This window comes from Lineus longissimus, chromosome 4 (genome assembly GCF_910592395.1).
Source record: "Lineus longissimus chromosome 4, tnLinLong1.2, whole genome shotgun sequence".
NCBI classification, from domain to species: domain Eukaryota; kingdom Metazoa; phylum Nemertea; class Pilidiophora; order Heteronemertea; family Lineidae; genus Lineus; species Lineus longissimus.
In genome coordinates, this window is record NC_088311.1 from 11,398,669 (window position 1) to 11,415,044 (window position 16,376).

The following is a 16,376-nucleotide window of genomic DNA, read 5'->3' on the forward strand; positions in this document are numbered from 1 at the left end:
GAGTGTGGATATTACTACAAGTGGCCATTGCGACCCTGTGCAATCAGTTTGAAATCGAATGCCACCTTATCAGATAGTTCCTCAATACACGCATGGTTTTTAGACTCGAAAAATGGCTGCTTGCTCCTATAATCATCACAGGGTGTCATGTTCATCTCCTGATTATATATCTTATGAATTGACTTTGCCAATGTTGTTAACGGGCAATTTCGAGAGGCCGGTTTGAAACTGAAAATGATGTAGATGGCACAAATGACGCCATTAATCTGTCAAGCTTGTATGTGAAAAGAAAAACTGAAATATATGTTCATTCATAACAATGGCCTCATGGCATAGTGGATGGCAAGGATCAAGTGTCGAGGGTCCTGAGTTCGAACCGCTCAAGGAATATCTTTCATTTGTTCTTTTCATCGAGAGCGTCTCTGTGATTTGTCCCGTCAATGAACTTGCTGTTAGTGCAATCAAGTGGGACCAGTACTTGGGTGTCTATCATGTTTCAAGTGCAGTTGGTTGTTTGGTGGTCAGACGTTTATGGCCATAGGGGTTTCATGCATGCATATCAGCTTTAAGTTGCTGAATTCTAGCTGCTCACACAGTTTTTCCCTGTGCCATGAAGGCAACTCGTCATTGGTGATCTGAAAGTGGTGTGGATGTCAGAACTGCTTGCCTTTCAGAGGGGTGTAAACTGGTTCATGTACAAAAGAGACACAGAACTCTTGAAATATAGACTTGTTCACTTGATATCAATCTCTCAGATTCACAAAGGCAGTAATTACTAACCACTTGGTGACCACTGAGACAGACTTGGTCAAATCTGCACACACTTTATGTCCGGATATAATCTGAGAACAAATAAGAAAATGGCACAACAATGGAGTGGTCATTTGGGCTAACTTCTCCCACAATGCCCTATCTCAGAGCTAACATTCCTAGAAAATCCAGCTGAACATTTGTCATCAATAGGAGCGGTCCAGAGTTTGGTCCTCACTGTTAAATTCATTAATAATGAATGATATATTGTGTTTGCTGAGAGATTAGTAAATTTGAAAGTGTGATATTTGTTAATTGGAAGGTGAATGATTTGGCGTAGGAGTCAATAAGCTGTTTAACTTCGTGACCTTGACCAATAATGCCCGGACTTTAGCATGAATGAAGACAGGACAATCTCACCAAGGATATGAAGGGGCTTGTTGATGTAGGGAGGACCTATTTTTAAGGAATCGTCCAAGCCAAGAATGTCCAAAACGTGGATCTAAAGTGCTGATATTTCTGAAACGACTTGGTTGGTATACTGAAGTGACCACATTTCTTATTCTCTTTTGTAATTGGAAACTCATGCGATTTGTGCCCTTCGCTATAAACAGGCATCATTGATCCCCTTTATGTACACTTTCTGACGAAACGAAAGCAGAAAATTATTTCCATATTTCTGACAACATCCTATGGCCCAGCAATTCATCAAGTTATAAATAAATATTTTTGTATTCATTTCATTGAAATGAAGGCATATTTGGATCCTTTGATAATTGCCTTGGGAAAATAAAAAAAGTTTAGGCCTACATTGTACCTGGTTTATGCTTGGCTACTAAAGCACCACGCCCACAAGCAGTTTTTGTCACTGCAACCTGTGACAATAGATGCTGCAATGAGCAATAAAATAATCGCTTGCCTGCGGGTAATACTGGTAATCACTGGGTTGGATATTGATTGCAGGCCAGTGTGATAACCGATTCTTGTCACAGTTGCCTCTGATGATTACAGCAAACAAAAGATTTTGTTGCATGTGGTGAGAGAAATTGCTTGTTTCCGGGGATGCATTTAAAGTCTTGTGCCTGAGGGTATATTGCAGTGCAGTGACTAGGAAACAAAACATCTTTTTGTCAAATCCTTGATTAAATCAAGACTCAAACCTATCAACTTTTCAAACAATTGTGAACACTTCTAGTGAGTCCAGACACAGGAATTAAATTCAGATCTGACAGAGTGAAGTAGTTGACACCAGGGACAATACCTGAGCAGCCTGAATTGGTGAATGGTAATTGATATGTTGAATAGGACATTTTTGTAGCTGGTCACGGAACCCCTCATCAGATGAAGTGGTCAGTAACACACACCTGGTGTGCTTTTGTTCTCAACTGGTCTGGATTCTGGCCAATGACACAGACCTTGATGTTTTACAAAATCCCTGATTTGATTTAAAGGAATGGGCAGCTTTTTATTACAGTATGTTTATTCTTCTTCTGGTTCATCAGCAAACTATTTTTCTCGATGCTTTTTCAATTTTGTTTCAGCTCTTAACACTTTCAGCGCCATCCGACGTAATTTTACGTCTTGCAAGTTCACACGGTTGAGCCATCCGACGTAATATTACGTCGCATTTTTAAATTTCCCGCTTTGTCTTCGAGGCGACTAGCAGCGCAGTATAGGGGAAAATAATTTAACTATACAGCGCTTGAGGTGATAGTATGATGTTCAGCCAATGTGCTACTTATAGCCAAGATCGTCTGCATTCGAATAGGCGCAATGGCGGGTCGAAGATTGATGACGGGGGCAGATGTAGCCGAGAGTATGCCAAAAAGCGGGTATTCGGAAAGACACCAGATATTACTGTTCTATGTGTGGGTTACCATTGTGCAAAATCAAGTGCTTTGCTGACTATCATTCCAAATTAGCATTGTAAAGAGATCTAATAAAGAAGAACCAACACAGAAAATTTCATGTAATTATCTTTATTCCTTCTATTGTTTTCATAATTTTGAAAAAGGGTAAAAAGGGGCGTAACCTTGGCCCCTGGGGGAAGTACGCTAAATATGGCTGGGCGCTGAAAGTGTTAATAGATACATGTAGTCGAAAAACTTAATTTTACACTGTATAGTAGTTCAATGCTCCTTCTTTGCTGTGCATAGAAAATTTCCACTATTTTTCCTGTTCAGATAAGCCTGCAAAATCATGATTCTTCTGCGCTTATGTGATGATGTCTGAAAGAAAGCGATATTTGTTGTAATTTCCATTGTCACTTTCGGGAACTGAGTTTGCAGGGTTATGAGTAAAGTAGTGTATTAGCTCTTTCAGTTCCCAGAATTTGGGCATTTTCACCACCCAAAATCTCACAAACAAATTGAGATACACTCATCAAAATTCTTCACACCATCGTCTTTACCCCTAGTTTCAATAAAACAGCAGTTAATACGTAGGAGTGGTATTTTTGGCCAATTTTCACAATTTTTCACCCAAAATGAGGTGTGGCAGACCCCACCCCACCCTCCCATACGAAAATTTATTCAATTTGGATGCCCAACGCCAGAGAAACCGATCTTGGCATTGAAAGGGTTAATGGACAAGATGGGCTAAAGATAAAATGCCATCGCGGCCATACACCAAATGGGATAGTACTGTTCTGACCAATGACTGATCCAATTGACAACATGAAAGCTATATTTAAATTAGCTGGTGTGGAAAATTTTAAAAAGAAAAGATTATTCTAGCATTCATATTTGAAAGTGCTCTTTATATTTTGATTGTCACCTTTTCTCCTCTTGGCAATGAAGTTTGCTTGTTGTCACTGTGAAACCACAGTGTGCCACGTGTTTTTTTATCCAAGAAGCTCTCCGAGTTGTTTGTGAGACATGCGGCCATTATGCGACCGCATGCAGATGGACCCATCAGCACATCTCAAGGAGTTGGATATAAAAGGGGGACGCGGTGCCACCAATACTTGTGGCTCATTCAAGTGGCCAAAAATAGGTACGCCATGTGGCCGAGGATCTTGAACTGGTTGTTTTGTTTAAATTGGAAATCCAACCAATTTTTGTTGTCATCTTTAGAAAGTCTATTTGCCAATTCGTGAAGATGTTGGCACGGTTTTGAAAATGTGTCATTTACATTTTTCGATTTGACAATAACTTGAAGATTTGATTTGGATGGTAAGGGTTCACCTAGACATTTGGCTGACTGATAAATCATTCGAACGGTTGCGTTACCATGCAACATCTAAAATATTTACACCAAAAGAACAGAGGTGATTTTTTTGTGTCAAATACCAGTTGTAAGCTTTCCTTAGTGTCCCTTTTAGGGAGGCTTTTCGTGCTGTGAGGAATCCATGAAGGTATCCATATCACCAAGGCAAAAACATTTTGAAAACTGCCCCATCTCTGTTTTGTCAACTGGCAGAAGCACAATTTTTGAAGTATGTTAAAAGAATATGAGTGATTTGAAAGAGAATTCAGGTTGTCTCTTGTTGCAGTCGGGTGATGACGATCTTCCACATGCACAGCATGTACATGTACAACCAAAATGAATTCTCCGCATTTGATCACTACATTTTGCAGTGCTGGCATTGACGGTTTCTAAAGCCTTTTCCTCCCACTTGCTCTTCAGTCCTAGCCTAATACTATTAGGCCCCATGTGGTGGCGCTGAGGCGGTCGCTGTTGCGTATTCATATAAGTTTTCTGTTTTAGTCATAAATTACACAAATTTGATTGTTAGTATGGACAAGCAGATTTAATTCAATAAAATATTCCATGTGTGAAAATTGAGGACAAATTTCTGTTATATACGTTGTCCGTACGTATAAGCTCCTGCCAGGTGGTCAGTGTGTAACCACTATTGGCCAGTTCCAGGCCACTCTCTGTAATGTAATCAAGAGAGTGGTTGAGTCACTTTTAATAGTTCAGTCCCTGCATATCTCGATTTTAATTGGCTCGTTGGTGTTTCTACTTGCAGGAATGGTAAAAGGGCGCCATCACGTGAGACGACACCCCAGGGTAGGAAGTTCCTTCCAAGTCCATCATGCTCAAGTGGAATGCGTCGAGGAAAAGACTCTCCTGGCCTTGATGGAGCATCACAGTCCAGACTTGAGGTAAGGCTTCAAAAAAATGATGGATTCCATTGACGTTTTTGATTTGGAGTCAAACCAATGTATTGAGTAGTTTGATGCCTGATCATCTCACAAAGTGCAATTATTAGCTTTTTGCAATGCAAATGGAAGTATCAAAACGAAAGTATTTCCATCTGGTAATTATGAATAAAGGAAATCCTATGAACATATTTTAAAAGGGTAATAACGCACAGCTTTTTTTTGCAAATGTCGAAAAGAATGTGAAAAACTGACAACATCAAATTCGCTCCAAAGATGAATCGAAAATTGTATCTCGAAACTGTTTTGACAACAGTCTGAAGAATTGGACTGGCTTCTAGATGCACCGTATTAAATCTAATAAGACACAACTTTAAGCTTTTAAAGATTACCTGCAACACTATTTAACTTAGAGAAAAATAATAGGGTATAAGATAACAAACACAGTGGTGAAAACCGCATAAATATCGCACTACCAATCTTCAAGTTATGGCAGGTAAAAAATTCAAACATTCCAGGTGGTGCAGGAAGAACCAACTGATGATGTACAGTCCTTCCAGAAAGTAAATGTCCACGGGTTTTTTTTAATATCACAGAGATAGAATCAGATAATTATGCCCCCGCCATAGTGGGGGCATTATGTACTTGGATGGTCTCTGGTCGCCGTCGCCGAATTCCGGACTATAACTCAAGAACCCCTTGTTCGGCTGACTTGAAATTTTTAGGGGGTGTAGGCCTAGTGTGTCAAAGGGTCCCTATCGATTTTAGGCGCGTTCCAAAGACCAATATGGCCGCCAGCCGCCATCTTAGATTTTTGCATTCCACTCGTTAATTGAAGAACCACGTCTCCGACAGACTTCAAGTTTTTGTGGTGTAATGGCCTATGGTAGGGGAGTTTCCCTACTGATTTTGGGCGCAATCCGAAATCCAAGATGGCCGTCAGTTGGCATCTTTGATTTTTAGCATTCCGACCTACAACTCCAGAAGCACTTGTGTGAGGCATCTGTGGTATGATCGCCTAGGGTAAGGGAGGTGCTGTATAATTTTCTGGCCCCACCTGATATCCAATATGGCCCCCAGGCCGCCATCTTGTTATGTATTAATCATGAATTAATCAAAAATGGGCTTGCAGCTGCTGTTGGTTGAAGACCAAAGACCTTTCTCCACATTTGGATTTCATGCTGCGTAATCGCCAATATGCGAAAGGCATTTCAGCATCATCATCATCATCATTATGCCCCAGCTCAACGAAGTTGAGGTGGGGCATTATGTTTTCAGCTGGTTTCCGCGTCCCCCGCAACCTATTCCGGACTATAACTCAAGAACCGGTGGCCAGATTGATCTGTAATTTCTACAGTGAATTGGGGTGGATGGGGCAAGGGTCCCTATCGATTTTGGTCTCACTCTGAAATTCAATATGGCCACCAATAGGCCATCTTGGATTTCCCATTCCGGATTATAACTCAAGCACAGGTATCCCGATTGATCTCTAAATTCTATGGTTTAATAGGGTGGATTGGGGGAGGTTCCCTATCTCCCTATTTCCTTTACACCCCATAACTTCAAAACCAGTTTAGTGACAGGCCTGTGGACACGGAGCTCACGGAGCGGGGGCATACATTTCGATTTCTGGTCGGACTAATACATGTGCTGTATTGAAAAGTTTCATGCCTATATTTTAAAACTGTACATTAACATGTTCACTAAAAGCTCATACCTGTGACAAGGTAATTAGAATATAGGCATGAAACTATCATTATCACAGTACAGCCTAATGTACATCATCAATTTGTTCCTCCTCCACCACCAGGAATGTTTGAATTTCATACTGCTATAACTTTAAGATGAGTAGTTTGATTTTTATGCGGTTTTCACACTTGTGTTTCTATGTTATGCCCTATGATTTATACCCCAAGTTAAAATTTTAATAAAAGGATTTCAGGTCCCCTTTAATTGTGGGTAGTTAGACATTGATTTGCCAGGTTGGGGACACAAAAGGGGTGTTTAAAAGGTACATGTACTTTGCCCCTTGCCTATAGCTTTTATGTTGTCATTTTTCGAAATTTTCAGACGTACCTTCGAGTGAAGTCTAATCGCCAAGGAAGGTTGAGTGGTAAGTAATAACTCAAATGTTTCACAAACACATAAAATGTTGAAAATCTGATTTTAAATATGTGTCATGATTCTTTTGGTTTTAAGCTTTCACAATATTATGATATATGATTTCAGAAAGAGAACCCATCCATTAGTATATTATTAGTGCTTTTACCAGGATTTGAAAAGGACAGGGTATTTTCTCCTTTTGAAGGAAAAGGGCAAGGAGTAGCTTGGGGCAAAAAGGGCTTTGACTACATGTTTGTGGGATGGTGGCCAGTTTAAATTTCGTTATTGTGTAAAATCATCTTGAATCATCAAGAGTAAAAATTCGTTGTGATGTGCTCATATATAACCAGAATGATCAGCAGCCATTATGAGTGCCTGGGGAGGAGGAAGTAGTGCCCCACCAAACAAACGTTACATTCAAATGTTTTTCCTTGAATGGCCAAGATAGTTGAAAATTGAAAATGATATAACTACTTTGGAGACAAGTAAACATGAGACAACATAATGTTAGATGGTATGCCAGTGCCAATATGGCAACTAGCTGCTAGGACTGAGACCATACTGAGTAGTACAGACTGTCACCAGAATTGATCACAAAAGGCAACAGGCAAGTTGTGAGTGGCTGAGACTTGTGCCCCTCCTCCAAAAATTGATCATCTGTTTGCTTGATTTCTCAGCTAAGACCCGTGGTAAGAAGAAGCGATGCCAGGAGGAGACAGTCTGTCCAGTCTGCACTGAGAAGGTCTTTGGGACTCCGGAGGAGCTCAACGAACATGTCGAACATTGTCTCAAACGTGTAAGCAAACCAGTACTCTTAAAGGTTGACCATAGGTACCGCTATTTTGGCTAGACCTCCAAATCCTAAAGCAATTAGAACGCTTTCCAAATGAATTGAATACTCATTTAAAACCCTGGAGGCTTTACTCTGGAAAACAAAGAACAGACTCCAGACCTTGAAATGAGCATTCACCACATTTTAAAATAGTTCTAATTGCTTTAGGATTTCTAGTTCTAGCCAAAATAGCGATACCTAAAAGGCTTGGCCTTAAAGGCTTGGACTTCATGACACACTGACCCAGTCGTCTATCATCACTGTGCCAATATGTCATACATGAGGTTTAGTTATACAGAAAACAGTAGAGGGTGTGCGGATAAATTTACAGGACTGTGAGGTTTTCAATGTCTGCTGGGTAATTTTCCTCACTACATTTAATGAGAATCAGTGAATATTACAGTACACCAATATTTTCATTGGCTGGCAGAGCTGCTCCTGTAGCTACATTGGGAGAGTGTATAGCTAACACTCCCTAGTTCTCCGATATTTTTCAACCACTGTGATTTAGTTGGCTCAGAAAATTTTTACAGAAAAGTTCGGTGATTTCCAGGACTGCAATTTAAAGTGCCAACCTACTGTCAAACTGATTTTAACAAAAAAAAGTGTCAATGAGTGCAGTTATTTTGCCAATGAGGAACCTGCACAACAAAACCTGTCAATAGGGGGCCCTGCAGGCAAGTGGACCATGGTTGTAATGAGAAAGCCATTTCCCGGGTCAATGATTTTTGAATATTTCATCCCTTAATTACTCTACATGGGGAAATAGCACCAAAAATATTGTTTTGTTGGTCCTTAATTCTATTTTGAAGAGTTTTATGGAGAAAAACTTAATTTTAATGGAAAATGCACTGGAAGTGTACCTTTTAGTACTAGTGCTACCATCTGGATTTTTAGTTCTGCAGGTTCCTCATTTGGTGGTTGTCGCCTGGAGTGGCCTCTGGCCATTTAGCATGTTAAAGACCTACAGCGTTTGTTAAATATTTGAAATTGGTAATTGAATTTGAAAATTTCAAAAGCGTGAATAAGTGCTAAATATAAATTACAAGACTGTTGTTTTGTAGACAGATGTGAGATATACAAGTGCTATACATACATGTACCAAGTTTCAGCGCAATCGTATGTATGATGACTACACTACGGTTTTGTGTATGAATGCATTTCTGTTTTCCTGGACCACCAGTAATTACAAACCATGCATACCTCATTTACTGTTGAGATAACCTCTGATCTTATATTCATTAACTTCCAGATGCAGCAGGAGCATGAAGATGCTGAGGTTGATGTGGAGGGCAACTATGAGGAGTACACATGGGCCGGGCAGACGAGGATACGAGCTACCACCATGCTGGAAGGGGGATTTAAAGGTCAGCTGCAATGATCATGAGTTTAGAAATAATAAGGCTGTTAAGATTTGATCGAAAAACAATTATTTTGTGTTAGTGATTATTTTTGGATGCAATACCAGGTGAAGTGGTGGCTTTGATTGTGCACTGACTACATGTTTACATGTATTTTCCAAACCATCACTTTTTATGGCTGATCTCCATTGACATCCAAATCCATCAACAATGAAATCATTTTGTACACTTCTCTTTTTATGGCCAAAAGAACCCTCTTCAGTCTTCTTTGAATATGATTTCCCTGGAAAATTTGTATGGAGGTCACATTGCATTAGCAGCAAACTGGTGTTCTTATCAGGACACATGAGGTTTCAGTTAGCTAATGTGACAAATATTCATTATGAATTGTTTGAATTTCTTGAGGTGTTGGTGATGCTGGGTTTAAAGGCCTACGCCATTCGTTACAAATTTTGAATTTGTAATTGAATTGAAAAATTTCCAATTGTGGAAATACGTACTAAATGTGACCAGTCACAGCAAAACCAGGCGCATGTCACTCTGAACTTGGCAGGTAGAGATGGACTGTTTGTTCATTTCTCTGTTGTCTGCCTTTTGTGAAATATGAGCACATCAATTTCTTCCATCATCTCCTGGTGTCATTCAGGCTCATCTTCTGTGCGACATGCGCCTGGTTTTGCTGTGACGGGTCACTAATATAAATTTCAACATTGCCGTTGTGTAAACTGATATACAAATACTATGAATACCAAGTTTAAACAAATTTGTATTCACAATAACAGCACTACCTTATTGTGTATTAGTGGATTTCTATTTAACAGGACCACAAATCTATAGCCGCACGTACACCACCTGAAAATGGACCACCAATCTTGGTTCGCGAACCAATGCCGCACCATCGAAAATCCACCAAACGCGTACACCAGCGCTGCAGCTAGTTATAAAATCCGGCTACAGATGGCGCGCAAACAATAAGCAGAAAGCGCCATTTCGAAAACGCCGCCTGGAGCCGAACCATCTAACTAGCTAATTGCCGATCCATTTGAGCGTACACCACGACAAAGCCGAGCTTTTAACAAGCCGGGCGAATTTGGACCATCAAGATTGGTGGGACAAATTCGCCCGGCAATTTATATCGGCAATGGATTGCCGAACCAATTTGTCGCGGCAATGTGGTGGTGTACGTGCAATTAGTCCACCAATATTTCGTGGTGTAAGCGCAGCTATTATGAATGGCGTACCCCTTTAACGATACTTTAATTTTTCAGGCTCTGGTTTCAAGACTGCCAGCAAAAGAGAAGAAGATGAAGATGTAAATTTAGACGTTGACGGTGATGATGCAGATGTTTATGGAAAACCACAGTATCCTTTTAAACGAACGCCTCTGTTTGTAACGCAAGTAATTGTGTTGGGTAGTGCTAATGGTCCGTCATTTGGTTAAGTTTGGAAATTTCCGATGATTGCCGAAGTCATTGACCAATGAGAGGGTTGGTTTTCATTTACATCAAGCACGTGGCCTAGAAATTGTAAATTGTGATCCCGGATGATAAGACTGTTAAATTTACTTGCCCCTAATGCAGTAATAAAGAGATAATGAATCTGTAATCATAGGACAGTGTTTACAAAACCCATCCCCATCTTTCTATTTATTTGAATATTGATATAATGTATGTTGAATAGTTTTTCCAAAGTTTTCTTTGAATGGTTTAACTGTTTGTACTGCTTGCAAAACTTGCATCAGCATTTTAGAATACTTATATTTGTATTTGATTTCTTCGTTTGCTGATGCAACAACCATTGTTTAGAGAGATTTGTTCAAGGTATTTGTTTACCAAAGGCAATTTAATGAAAACCCTGCAAAATACTCTCAATAAACTACATCCATTATTTAATATTTTAAACAGACAACAATGGATTTAAATCCTATATTTTGGAGAAAATAAACATCGTACTTTTTGTAAATTTTCAGGAAAAAAGTTGTTTGTCCTTGATTTTTTTTATTTCAAGGTTCAAATATTGTGTTATATCATAAGTATGATGGAAAATCATGTATCTGAAATTAATGTTTCAGGTATTGATAGTGGGTAATGGTTATCAATTCACATTTGCCTTGGCAATCCCTTGGGCAGGTAACCATAATATCAATACCTGTATTGAATATTAGCTGCGCGTACACCACGAAATATTGGTGGACCAATTGCACGTACACCACCACATTGCCTCGACAAATTTGTTCGGCAATCCATTGCCAGTACAAATTGCCGGGCGAATTTGTCCCATCAAGCTTGATGGTCCAAATTGATGGGACAAATTTGGCCGGCTTGTTAAAAGCTCGGCTTTGTTGTGGTATACGCGCTAATGGATTGGCATTAGCTAGTTAGTTGGCTGGCGACAGGCAGCGCTTTCGAAATGGCACTTTCTGCGCATGCTCAGAAAATGTAAACAAACTAAAGTTGGCGCGGAAATCTTGACAGAAATTTTGACATTCTACCGCGTTGGTAAACATTCGAAAATGGGTCCCAAAAGTGCCAACAAAATTGAATATCATGTGTGGCCAGAGTGTCAATGAGTGTGCAGTGTTGTGGGAGCCATTAAAATAGCGTAAGTGCACGATATTTCTACCTCCAATGCAGGGAGCGTGGAGAGCAATTTATTGTTTGTGCGCCATCTGTTGCCGGATTTTATAACCAGCTGCAGCGGTGGTGTACGCGCTTGGTGGATTTTCGATGGTGCGGCATTGGTTTGCAAACCAAGATTGTTGGTCCATTTTCAGGTGGTGTACGCGCGGCTATTGAGGCTCAATCATATTTTTTTTGAAGGGGATTGTGGTAATTGTGTGAGAAATATTGATAACTGTAGAACAGCTTTAAAGTTTTCAAAATTGGAATTTAGATCGATCTGATGAAATCATCAAATGGTGTGATTGAACAGGTTCTCGGCACTTGACCACCTGAACTTTCCTCCTCGTCATGTGAGAAAGAGTCCTGGCCAATTATAAGATAATTGGTCCCCCTGGAATCTACGACTGCTTAACAGCAGTACGACCAGCTCATAACTAGCTCAGCTGAACATGAGGCCGGGCAAACAAAATAACTGAAATTTCTTTTTTCAAACCAATTTCTTGTTTAGAAATGATTGTGACCAACCGGGTCGGGGTTCATTGCTGACTTAAAGGGCATTAGATATGTTTGGTTTTTCAAACAAAAATGGCTTCCAGAAGAACCGCAACGACTCCAAACAAGATCATTGAAAAAAATCTTTGAACTGCAATAAGCAATGCACAAGAAGGGGGTGTAACCCTAGGCCTGCCTGAAAGCCACAAGCCATTTCCAAAACTGCCTTCCAACATTGACAAACATCGTCATTTAGAGATCAGCATCAATGTGATACTATTTCATTTGAAGGTTTTGGGTGCAATGACTGTGCATTCTAATAGTTGATATGGTTGCCACCAAACGCATCCAGAATCAATGGAAAGACGTGACGTCACGACAGTAAAGGAAAACTTAGCGATTTTGATAGGAATATGTCTGTTGTCTGTCAGATGGTAGACGGGCGATTTAAGGCAACACTGCAATGGCTTTTATGGCCTTATGCAAGGAAGTAATTAGACTCATTCATGACAATTGGCACACTTTGAACTTAGTTTGTATTTTCATGTAAGAGGGGAAAGTGAATCATTCAATCCCTCCCCTACAGGATTTGTTAAACTGAGAACAAATTATCTTATCCTAGAGGAGGGCTCCACCAACAGGTGCTGTGCAAACTTCACATAAATGATGCTGCACTCGACCGATGACGTACTTGAATTTTTCATCCTATTATTTGAATTGACAATCCTCAGCAGCCTAACTACATTGTTACTGAAAATTAACCACTTGTAGACACGGTGTTTCAAACCACCTGGTTTTCATTGATTGCATTATAATTGGCTCCGGTGCCTGTTGAGGAGACTCTTGGACATGGAGCTGGTCTAGTTCTGTTAGGGCTTCTTCAGTGCATCTTTGAACAGGTGGCGGCACATATACTAACACGAGGGAGTTGGCATTCCAGCAACTAACCAGAATGGACTGAGCGTAAATAACTGAACGGATAAACACTCAAAGTGATGACGGGGTGACCTTGTCATAACTGATAATGATCGCTTGTCGCTTTGAAACAATTAATTGGATATTACTGGACATATTTTCACACCCATCATTCAGATGCATTGTTCTTATTATCGCCTTGTTCGATTGAACTGAGTGGTTCTTTGATCTTCTAACAATCCCGTAGGAAAGCTTCCTCATTGGGTTTTTTTTCGGTGCTTGTGGAAAAGCATGGAAAGAGTGTACAGTACCATTAAACGGGGTGAAATTGGCCCCGGCGGGGGGGGGGGGGCAAAATTACCCCAGCTCCCAAAATCTCATTTGGGCTAAACTATGATAATGTAGCATTAGCCGACCTAATTATCTTTTAAAATCTTTTAGTACAGTGATTCAGTCGTAATACATGTAGTTGTTTTACCATGCATGGTCCATGGAATATGTATGGGAAAAATTTACCATTTTTGGCCCAGTGTCACCCCATCTTACACCTTATGGTGCCATATTTGAGTCCATGAGGCAGATAAACAATCAGTCAGGCAGGACAGACCTAGCTGTTTTACAGTCCAAACATGAAATATGCGTGCTACACACTGCAGGCATAAATGCAACCATGTGGTGTTTCAACTGTGTATATGAAATTTGAGGACTGGATCGTTTGAAACTTGAGGAGTTAGTTGTTGCCTGTGGAAAGTTGTGCTGTATTGGAATTGAACATATGTGCTTGAGGACTCTTCGCCACCTGCCAAGCTCTGACTTAGCTACCGTAGTATGAGACACCATACATAGTAGTACATGGTTCCTTAGGTTATGCCCAGAGGGCGCTGTAATTCAGAGACTGTGGAACATGTTATCTTTATATCTGCGTCATTAATGATCATTTAGAACCACGTAAATCCCCCACAGCCAGATCTCACTGCCATTTATGGTGCTTGGTTGCTGTTGATATGATAGAAAATATACACCTCTGCAGGGGAGAAGAATGGCACCAAACTTTAATGTAGTATATCTCCAAACCTCTAAACTGAAAAAGTTTCCTAAAGGGCGAAAATAAAATATTTGGTTCTTGCGGAATGTAATGCAAAATACTTCTGATATTTTGAGTTAGATTCCGCAAGAACCAATACCACCAGAGACAATTCCATAAGAGATAAATGCCTGACTATCACTAGAGACAATTCCATAAGAGATAAATGCCTGACTACCATTAGAGACAATTCCATAAGAGATAAATGCCTGACTACCGCTAGAGACAATTCCATAAGAGATAAATGCCTGACTACCACTAGAGACAATTCCATAAGAGATAAATGCCTGACTACCACTAGAGACAATTCCACGAGTGATACTTGCCTGTCAGGCATTTATCTCTTATGGAATTGTCTCTAGTAGACAAGTGGAACAAATTGGTAAAATGCAGGCACCATGGGGATATATTTAGTAAAAACCCCTAGGCAACAAAGGACGTGTTTACAATGTGGAAGTAATAACGTAGCAAGCATTTGTTTACAATAATAATTGAAGTCAATTGTTCATACTTGCATTATTTATGATGTCATTTTCATCCAGATCTGAAAATAAATGCTTTTGCCTGTATCGGAGAAAATTTAACGAAAAGGTGCCATTTACAGCAAATTTCTTCAAATGAGTGACACGTATAAACTATACACTATCTTTGGCATATGTTATTTCGCCTACTTCAAACTCCTGTATTTTTTCAGTAAAAAATCTACTTAAGTCTGTTGTGCCTCTCTTTTTGTTTGATTAATATTGCTTCGAACACGCTTGTGTTGATACATCATACCAATATTGGTCGACACTGGATCCTTTCATCTTGCTTGATTCCTTAATGTTCCATCAGATATAGTGAAAAAGACATCATACCATGCAACATGGATGACCCAACAGAACAAAAGGAATTGCAGGCATTGAGGGGAGCCTATCTGAAGTAAGTATGGGGCTTTTTACATGGGACCAAACTGATCTAAATCAATCTAGACTAGTCTAGATTAGTGTGCCCTGTAAATGGGGATATCCTAATCTAAGAGCCAAGAGCCAGGAGCCGCGATAACCGTTTTTTTACAGGAGAGATAGGCAGAGTACCGGTAGTAATAGTAATAGTAATAGTGTATCATCTCATTGCTTGAATTGGCCGATTTCAAGAATTTTGAGCAGTGTCATGCCTTTTCAAAACTATTTTGATTTCACTATTTGCGCAAGGCTACACGATACGGCAGGAATGACAAACACGTGTGATTGTAAGTAGTGTATGAAGTGCAGGCACAATGTACACTGCACCCACGGTATTGTATAGACGGCGTTACTATGGTACGATACAAACTCCAGGCATGGTAGACTGCTGACAATTCCGCTATCCAGGCGGTGATGACTTACAACGTCATAAACGGTTACAAAATAAATTCATTTTTTATTCACTGGGATACCTGTAGGCTTAGGATTCCCAAAGATAATAATTATATTCATTAGCCTTTACTTTTCCTTTGGCTCGTGGCTTTCCTGGCGGCAATTGACTCTTTAACGGAGTCTTGGCTCGTGGCTCTTGGCTCTCAGATTAGGGTGTCCCCTGTAAATGCGCATGAGTGTGATCTGGTTGGGTCCCGTCTAGTTCCATGTACATACACCTTACCAAAAATATATAATCAGCTTGCTTATACATTGTTGACCTTTAATACGTCATACCAATGCAAGTATCAATTCGTGTCTTGTACCCCCCCTCCTCAAGGGTATGACACCTTATCACCCTATAACGACATCTTAAGGCTCAAGCGTCACCCTTTTTTCACCAATGCTACTTTTTCTTTCGTCAAGACATCACCATCAACAATATATCAGTTATCACCATCATATAAAGTAACCGGACTAATTTTACTGGGTAAGGCTGTATGTTCGACAAGACATCGACACATTAGCATCCTTATTTTTCCAGCTTCGCCAAATTTTTACTAAAGGAAAAATAAATACTACTCAAGCTTCGGCAAAGATTAGTGGTGATAGCTTAACTACCCTTGAGGAGGGGGGGTACAAGAAACGAATTGATACTTGCACAAGACTTACGTTATTGCGAGTGATGTGATCTGGTCTGGTTTGGTTTTGTTCTGTGTAAATGGTATGAGAGAGT

The 16,376-nt window shown here is 40.0% G+C and overlaps 1 protein-coding gene across 2 annotated transcripts in view; it reads left to right on the top strand.

Annotated features, from left to right (window-relative positions):
- The window catches only part of LOC135486292 (E3 ubiquitin-protein ligase Rnf220-like), a 57,300-nt gene that overhangs the window by 32,973 nt on the left and 7,951 nt on the right, over nucleotides 1–16,376 (top strand). For both annotated transcript variants that reach the window (XM_064768981.1, XM_064768982.1), the window contains exons 4-9: nucleotides 4,724–4,859; nucleotides 6,927–6,969; nucleotides 7,637–7,755; nucleotides 9,044–9,158; nucleotides 10,421–10,514; nucleotides 15,099–15,185. In XM_064768981.1, coding sequence (XP_064625051.1) covers nucleotides 4,724–4,859; nucleotides 6,927–6,969; nucleotides 7,637–7,755; nucleotides 9,044–9,158; nucleotides 10,421–10,514; nucleotides 15,099–15,185 — 594 coding nt within the window. The remainder of the gene's footprint in view (nucleotides 1–4,723; nucleotides 4,860–6,926; nucleotides 6,970–7,636; nucleotides 7,756–9,043; nucleotides 9,159–10,420; nucleotides 10,515–15,098; nucleotides 15,186–16,376) is intronic.